This window comes from Cryptomeria japonica, chromosome 10 (genome assembly GCF_030272615.1).
Source record: "Cryptomeria japonica chromosome 10, Sugi_1.0, whole genome shotgun sequence".
NCBI lineage: Eukaryota > Viridiplantae > Streptophyta > Pinopsida > Cupressales > Cupressaceae > Cryptomeria > Cryptomeria japonica.
This window is the reverse complement of record NC_081414.1, coordinates 296,159,710-296,168,102: the sequence shown is the minus strand read 5'-3', so window position 1 is coordinate 296,168,102 and position 8,393 is coordinate 296,159,710. Positions and strand designations below refer to the sequence as shown.

Below are 8,393 nucleotides of genomic sequence, written 5' to 3'. Positions count from 1 at the left end.
CTCATACTATGACAGGTCCGTGTACCCATACCGGGAAGGCAACTTTGGATTTATCATGGACAAGTTGGAGGCTATCAATAGGAAAGTTATTTAGAAGAATGCAAATCTATTGCATTTTTATCGATAGGTCTTTGTTTCTTCTGGTCTTTGTATATTTTATGTTTTAGGTTGTTTGGCGAGCTTGCACCAAGATGGTTTAGCTTTTTCTTTTGGTCATGATCTTTGATGCTTATTCTCTGGTTTTGTAAAACTTTTGGGTTTCGGGTCCCTGTAAAACCCATTTACCTTAATAAAAAATAAGGGACACATCAAGAACAAACAAGCCATGCAAAACAAAAGTAGACAAGACCATGTCCCATGTTTTGTCATTCATAGCACACCATGATGTAAAGGATTGTGGCAACTAAAAGGACACAAAATGAAGGGCTTGAAAAGATAAACAAAGACAAAAATGAATCAAAGTCAACATGAGTGCCTAAAATATCTTTTGCCAAAAGGATAACTAACGGATGGGATTTGATATTCATCTAACTAAAGGAAGAATACAACCTACATAGATTGATGATTGGATTAGGGATCAACGAGATTAGATGACAAAAGGGAACCTGATATGATTATGATGATAGAGATGATTAAAAATAATTATTAAAGAACTAGCTGATGGGATACGATATTGATGAGACACCACTAACTTATATAAAGGAAGAGATGTAGGGATACATATGCACAAGTGGACCTAGATAGAAACACACAACTGACACTATGTACAAGACACTATTTAAAAGATGCACACGAGCCATGGATGATGGATGAAGACCTAGGGACAAACATGATGGTGCTATAGTTAAGATGAAAAGTCACAATGGATTATTGATTGATGGGGTGTTGTTGATGTGAAAACGATGTATCCAAAATAATATAATGATTAAGAATGATGCATCTCGATGATGATGATTGGATTGTGATCAAGGTTTGGAGAAACTCTGAGAACAAGACCATGGATGTGTTTGGATGAATTTATTGGTGTTTTCTTTTGGATAGCTGAAGGAGATGGAAAGGATTTGCATGCAATGGTGGATTGCAAGGAGAAGATGGATTGATTGCATGGGGGTAGCCTAGAGCTAGATACCAATGACAAGGGATGTAAGAGGTGATGGAATGATACAATAGGAGGGATGAAAGAATGGAGGATAGGCTAAAAAGGATTTGGAGATGAAAGCATTATGGAAGTGACTAGGGGATGAAAGGATGAGGGACAAAGAGATGGAAGTAGATGAGGATTGAGAAAGGATTAGGTTATGGAATAAGGGATGGAGGAACTGGGAGATAAGGATTGGTGGATGGATGGATTAGTGAATGAATAGTGGGTGTGAGAGGGTATCTAGCGACTATGCTGCAAAGCGATAAGATGTCCCTTTTAGGATATTTCATTTGTAGCGAGGCACTTAGTAGGGATATGATAGGAGGAATGATAGGAAGTTGAGGGAATTACATGGAAGATAGGGTGACGGGTGGATAAGGACTATGAAGGTATGTGAAAGGATTATATGGATGGGAGGAAGGATGGGTAAATAGGAAGGATGATGGAGAAAATCTTGTGATGGGGAAATGGATGCCAAGAGGTGTCTAAAGAATGTATACATGATTACCTTTTTTTTGGTCAAGATCTAGAGGAGGATGGAGGAAGTGAAATGGATAGGATATGTTGGGTATGACAGGTAGATGAGATGGAGCAGGTGATGGCTAGATGGTTAGAAGAAATTGCCCCCAAGTGTGGAGAGCAAAAGGATGGAGTGAATTGCATATGATGCCTATTTGCTAGGTTTTCATCATGGTACTTGTCCAAGTTGCTTGTTTACCAAGTTTTCACCATTGAATGAACTTTTCTTTTTACTTTTTTTCTTTTTTCTATTTTTTTCCAGATTTTTTTATTTCATTTTTTAAATTTTTTTTGGAATTTTCTGATTTTTGGGAAGGAAATTTATGGATGGAAATGGATGCGGATAAATGGATTTCGAGGATTTTAAAATCTAAATTAAAATAATATAATTTTTTCATTTGTATAAAAAAATTATGCAAAATGACATAAGCATCACTTTCAAAAATGTTGTTGACTATAAATTAATGACATCGGGTTCTCTATTCTATGCATGTGAAATATATTAAATTAATAAAAATAATTATAAATATTATCTATTCATTAGGTATTGATGTTCTTGTTCCAACAAATAAATTAAATTTTGATACATACATAACAAGTTATGTGTGATGACATAAATCTATGTCTACATTTTATTTGGTTTGACTTCAAAACTTAAATTAAAATAATATGTAAGAATTTAATGAAACAAATTACAAGAATTTGATATCCATGTTGCAAATCTATATTAAAATAATATAATTTGATCATTTGTATAAAAAAATTATGCAAAATGACATAAGTGGCACTTTTAAAAATGTTGTTGACAGTAAGTTTATTTTTTTATTAACAATTATGTAAAAAAAAATTACAATTTAATTTCAAAACTTTCAAAACAAATATATTTAGAATCTACAAATAAAATCTCACAAATCACTAGTTCACATCATCTACAAATTCTTGATGGTTTAGGTGCTTTAGAATTTAGAAACGGAATATTTAATTCAAAATATTGTTTTCAATATCCTACTTTGACAAAAAAGTGGGAACCATTTAATCACATTAAATCTATACTCTTGATTGAGAAATATTGTTAGTTGTTAAAGTAAATTCAAATTGAAGAAATTCATTTATTAAACCTCAATGTAATGGCTTTATTTTAATATGTTCTCAATTTTTCATGTTATTATAAGCTAGCACATTCGAATTCTCTCATGGTTAATACCATGTGATGGCTTATGCTAATAAAAAATATCACATGATGTGTTCAACCAAAATTATCCTCTTGCCTAAACATGATTAGTGACTATAATGTGTATAGTTTTATAAAGAAAAAGAATATTTTGAAAACACGTGAATGTTAGTGTTTTATTTTGTTAGTGTTTTATTTTGTCTTTTACATGACAGGACAAAATACTAGAATCTTTTACATGACAGGACAAAATACTAGAATGTATGATATAAATCTTTTGTTTAAATTAAGAGGAATCATAGTAAAATTTAAAGTAACCTTATACGTAGAACTACAAACAAAATTTACAATTATATGTCATAGGTTGCCTATAAATATCTATGATAGAGAAGAATATCAACATATTTTCAACATCAATGATTATTACCATACAAAGGTTTTAAAATTTTGATTTCTCTTTTGCACATCAATCAAAACTAATGGCATCTAAATTATGCTATAGTAATGCTCCTTGTTGGCAATAACCAATAATTCTATACTCTATAAATAGAATAATATAGTGTATAATATTAATAATAATTACAAAATATTAATAACAATATACAAAGTCAATACTATAACGTGTAGTCCAATAACATTAAGATGCTCTAAAATAAAATCAATTACATTAAATACTAAATGACATTTAATGTAATAAAAGAAAGGTTCCATACATCTATAGAAACTCCATTTCTCATATAAAACTAAGTGTGACAACTTTTGAACCTTATAGATAAACAATAACCTTAGTAACATAATTTTCTTCAAAATCTTAAATGTATAAAGAACTTTCAATAAATCTTATTAGTAATATATCTTTTATAGACTTTGAAATTATCTTAAGTGGGCATGCCAAGTACTAAATGCTACACCCAAAATAATGCAAATTAACTTCAATTTAGCATTGCCAATTTCCTCTATAACTACAAAGAACTCAATCTGTCCATGTGCTTTGTTTTTGCCTTTAAATATAGACTCTTGATCAAGCACAAGGTGATGACTTATGCTAATAAGAAAAGCTCATGATGTGTTCAACCTTAATGATATTCTACTGAAGCATATAATCATGCAAATAGTCTAGAAATGTGTGGAGGACATTATTAGTGACCATAATGTGTGTAGTAGATAAATGAAAAAACTAATATAGAACATGTCAATGCACATGTTTATATTACTGTTTTACAAAACAAAAAAAGTGATAAATTTTATCTTTAAATTAAGCAAGGATGCTCAAAAAAACCTATACTATTCTTAGAGTTAAAACAACAAACAAAATTTACAAATATCTATTATCTATGATAGAAAAGAATATAACATTCATTCTCTCTCTAAAATAATAAAATGGAAAATAAGCAAGTGCCAGGTGGCTCAATTACTTTACAAGGACGAAATTCTAAATATTCTCTCTTCCAGATCATGCTTAATATTATCCGGCACTAATGTCAAACCAGTTCAACTATCAATCATCTTAGTTAAAGTATTAGTACACAAGCTAATTAAGAGAAATACATGACATTAATTACATCATAAATCAGTTGAATTCTTCTTCTAGTGCATGGAAAGAAATGACTATCCAGTTTTTAAAATGCACCAATACATTGATTAATATACCAATACATTGATTAATATACTAAGTACAGATTTAAAAAGACTTGAATTTCCAAGACTAAGTACAGTATTAATATACCAATACATTAGTTATAATATATGAAAGTAACTCAAGACTAGAAAGTTAAAAAGACTTGAATTTCCAAGAGTAATGAAGTACAGATTCAGAGAGCTATAATACATTTATCTACTTGACAAATTTGGTTTAAAATAAAGTCATTCACTTGTCTTAAAATTTAAGATCAAATATTGAAATATCAAATTTATTTTACGGTATATGTATTATAAACATAAAGAAATATGGCCTCGTCCTGATGCTAAGCACATTGACATGATAAAAACCAACCAAAACCCATTAGTGCTACAGCCTGGCGAGCCATTTCCGCCTTGCTCTATATGTTAAAGAGAATCCATTATCTACTGTAAAACAGAATGGGTTAAAAAGTTTTTCATCCTGTTCACAGAAAAAGCTGTTTTCATAGAGTCTTGACAAATTCTGAGTACTCTACAGGCCTCCAAGTCAGCGAGACCATATTTCAAACTGATTAAAAGCCATGCATGCTAAACTAACAAAACCAAGACTGATAATATACGATGACGGCTGCACAGTGTAAAAAGCTGCAAGGAAACCCGACATGGAAAGTATCGTTGAATTCAAAAAGGTGAGGAAAATTGTACGATCCGTTCCCCGAGCCCTAGTTACCACGAGTAATACTGCGACGATAAAAGATGCAACAATAGAACCCACTCCAAATACATTGACAAAAAGACCATTAGCATTCATGGCGGTGGTTATGCCATGAAATCCAAGAAATACCCAAACGGCTGTGCATGGAATGGAAATGCCGGCCATCGCATGCCAAAACGTATGAAAAGGGCGCTGTTGTCCATCAGAATTCGCCTGAAAATTTCACCCCCAAAAAGTGTTAATACTTTCATGTGTGCTCCCCAAATTTAAAAAGAAATGTTCATATTTGTTTTACCTGCATGGAATCCATTGGGCCGATGTTTTCTGAGCTGCCTAAATCTGTTCCTCGCCGCGTTGTTCTTTAGGATTTCTTGTAATAACCCTAAATGCAAATCTTTTGGGGTTTCTTGTATGGTGCACCTTGGCAGGCTCCTGGGGCTAAAATATTATGAACGAGTGAAAAAGATGATACAATTCGGACAGAAGTTACGACCTGCCCAAATTATTTCATAGGGTCAGAAATTGGTGAAAAATCTGACATATATGATTTTCAGTATACACTGACAGAACTGTAAAATAATATACGATTCGCAGGATGAAACGATGTACGAGTTGCCGATTGTGGATCTTTACGTTTATTTTCCCGTCATTTTATATTTATATATTAAGAAACAAATTCAAATAATTATAATAAGTTTGATCAACACAAAAAACTATGAATTCATTTTAGGTCTTCTTGCAAATATATCCTTCCTGTCTGGCCTTGTTTCCATGGTAGAATTGCACTTTTCCAAGAAAAAAAGCGAACAGAGTTACTCTTGGGGAAAAATGAAGAGACTCTATTACGGGTTAAATTTACAGTAGATCGTCTCAAACAAACAGCTGAGATGCACGTTTTGTATACAGGATTCAAAGACAATGTGGATTTGACGAAAATAATTTAAGAGAAGACGACCAAAACATTCAATCTAGAGAACCCTAAGTTTTGCTTCTTGTAACTTTTTTATTTTCTTGTAAGGGATCTAAATAACCATAATTCACACACAAAGATAAGGAGGAAATCGTCTGACTAAAGCTATTTCGAGATAAATATGAAGAGGGAGAAATTGTTCCTGTTACTCAGAGGAAGGATGTGAGAAAACGAAGGTCAGGTTCCGTATCACAAATGCAAATTAACACAAAAACTAGTATAGATCAAAAGATTCTATATCAGTAAGATAAACTTTATATGTAAAATCATACAACAGGCAACTACAAACCTAGCAAGGGCACATTTACCCATGTATCTGCAAGTTGGACTCATAATTTTCAACAAACAAATCAACAATTTCTGAAACTTATTTCAACATGGGACTAAAGAAATGAGAAATCGTATTCCTTAATAGATTGCAGAAAAGCAAGAAAAACATCCTTATCGGTGAACAAATATAGAAATTAACCTGAATCACCTGTATCAGCAGTCTTGAAATTCCATTCCTGTTCTCGTGAAGGAGCTCAGTAGTTTGATAGTTTGATAGTTTGAAGCATTCTTATCGGTGAAGAGAGAAGTGAGAACAAATATTGCTCGGTAGTTTGATTCGTGGGAAAGAGAAACTAAAAAGCGAGATTGAGATGGAAATGTAGTTAGTTTGTTTTCTTGGAGTACGCGCCCATCAACATCAACATCAACATCAACATCAACCGGAAATGCGACATATAAAGATACAAATGAAATGACTATATACTATCAAATTAAAGATAACGCAATATGTTTAAAGAGCATTTCAAAGAAACTTTTACCAATCTTTTGGTAAAGGAAGAAAAACTATCTAAAGGAAAAATTTGCCTCAGACAAAAACTATCTAGATACATGTGTGATGCAGAGGTAGGGGTAGCTCAATGGTTTCAATCTACTAGGGTAGTAGTTCTATACTTTATCAATTAGACACCCTTGAGACACTATTTGACCCTTAGGGTTTGAACATTCTCTAGACTTTGGACAAACATCATAGGGTATTGTACACTTAAAAGTTTGGACAGTAACAACACAACAAAAAGGTCTCTTGAGGACCAACTTCAATGACATACCCTCATCCTTTAGGGATGCTTCTATTGATGATCTAGGCTGACGAACACATCAATACCTCCAACTTCTCCTCTAGACTTAAACACCCTACAAAGGACCTTTGGAGACCCTTTATGACTCACACTTCATAACTCTCCATATGACCCTCCATTGCAACAAACATGATTGGAATTATGTCTCGCATTAGGACCGACATTAGGACTATGACAATTAGGGTGTTTTAGGATAGTCAACAACATTAGTCAAGAGATCTGACCAAATTCCACAAGGCTTCCAACCTCCTAGTCTACTTGTGTGAGGGACTCTTCCCAAAGGTTCAAGGCTCCTTCAACTAGACACATTCCATCCAATACTTCATCCAAACTTCATTCAACAAGCATTGTCACTGGCTTCCTTATGACAATCACAGTAAACATACGCAAGGACAATCATATTTTCCTTTGGCCTTTCTTGATGAAATGGAATCAAGCCTCATAGGTTTGTACCTTGGTATCCACCACACCTTTTCCAGCATCCCTCACACAAGATGGACCCCCCCTTGTTGTAGTTTTATGTATTATTTTCTTTATAGTGTTGTCTTAAAGGTCTAATACATGGTGTATATCAAACCAACCTATCAACTTTGGCATGTGCATCCTTCACCATATAACCTCGAAAGATTGGGAAATGAAAATACATATTTATAAGAGCCTTTCCAATTAGTAGTGTGAGTTTTTAATGGTGAAACAGACTAAAATACATTTTTTTCCACTCACTGGAAACCCTAATGAGGGTTTTGATAGTTTTTAGAAAAATGGTTATATCTTACTCAAATCACAATGAAATTAAATGAAACAAAAAGAATAATTTAGTAAAACCTCTTCCCTAACATCTCCTATAGGTTTCAGGAGAAAAAAATAAAGCTTTTAAGGTGAACAAAATAGAAAAATTGACTGCAATGTGGTAAATTGTGCAGAAACTTTGGGTGGCATGTACAATGACTTTTTATACCTAACCAAGTGGATTACTGCTGGAATCAAGGAACACTGAGAGGGGGGGGGGGGGGGTGAATCAATGTTCTGTAGTCTTTAACAATATTAATTTGATTTTTCAACCATCTAATACAAATCAACAAAAGAAAGATGCGAACACATAAATCAAATATCCACAACACCATAACACC

General features: G+C 32.9%; 1 protein-coding gene across 2 annotated transcripts; it reads right to left on the bottom strand.

Annotated features, from left to right (window-relative positions):
• Window positions 1–4,725: 4,725 nt before the first annotated feature.
• Window positions 4,726–6,834, bottom strand: LOC131855855 (uncharacterized). 2 transcript variants are annotated; one of them, XM_059213409.1, is made up of 3 exons: window positions 6,606–6,834; window positions 5,462–5,659; window positions 4,726–5,379 (listed from the first exon to the last, which is right to left on the bottom strand). In XM_059213409.1, exons 2-3 carry the CDS (start codon window positions 5,474–5,476, stop codon window positions 4,999–5,001), a joined length of 396 nt encoding a protein of 131 aa, XP_059069392.1. In that variant the 5' UTR covers window positions 5,477–5,659; window positions 6,606–6,834; the 3' UTR covers window positions 4,726–4,998. The 2 variants fall into 2 exon arrangements, with proteins under 2 accessions (XP_059069392.1, XP_059069391.1); XM_059213408.1 differs by having other exon boundaries at window positions 6,615–6,834.
• Window positions 6,835–8,393: the final 1,559 nt, after the last annotated feature.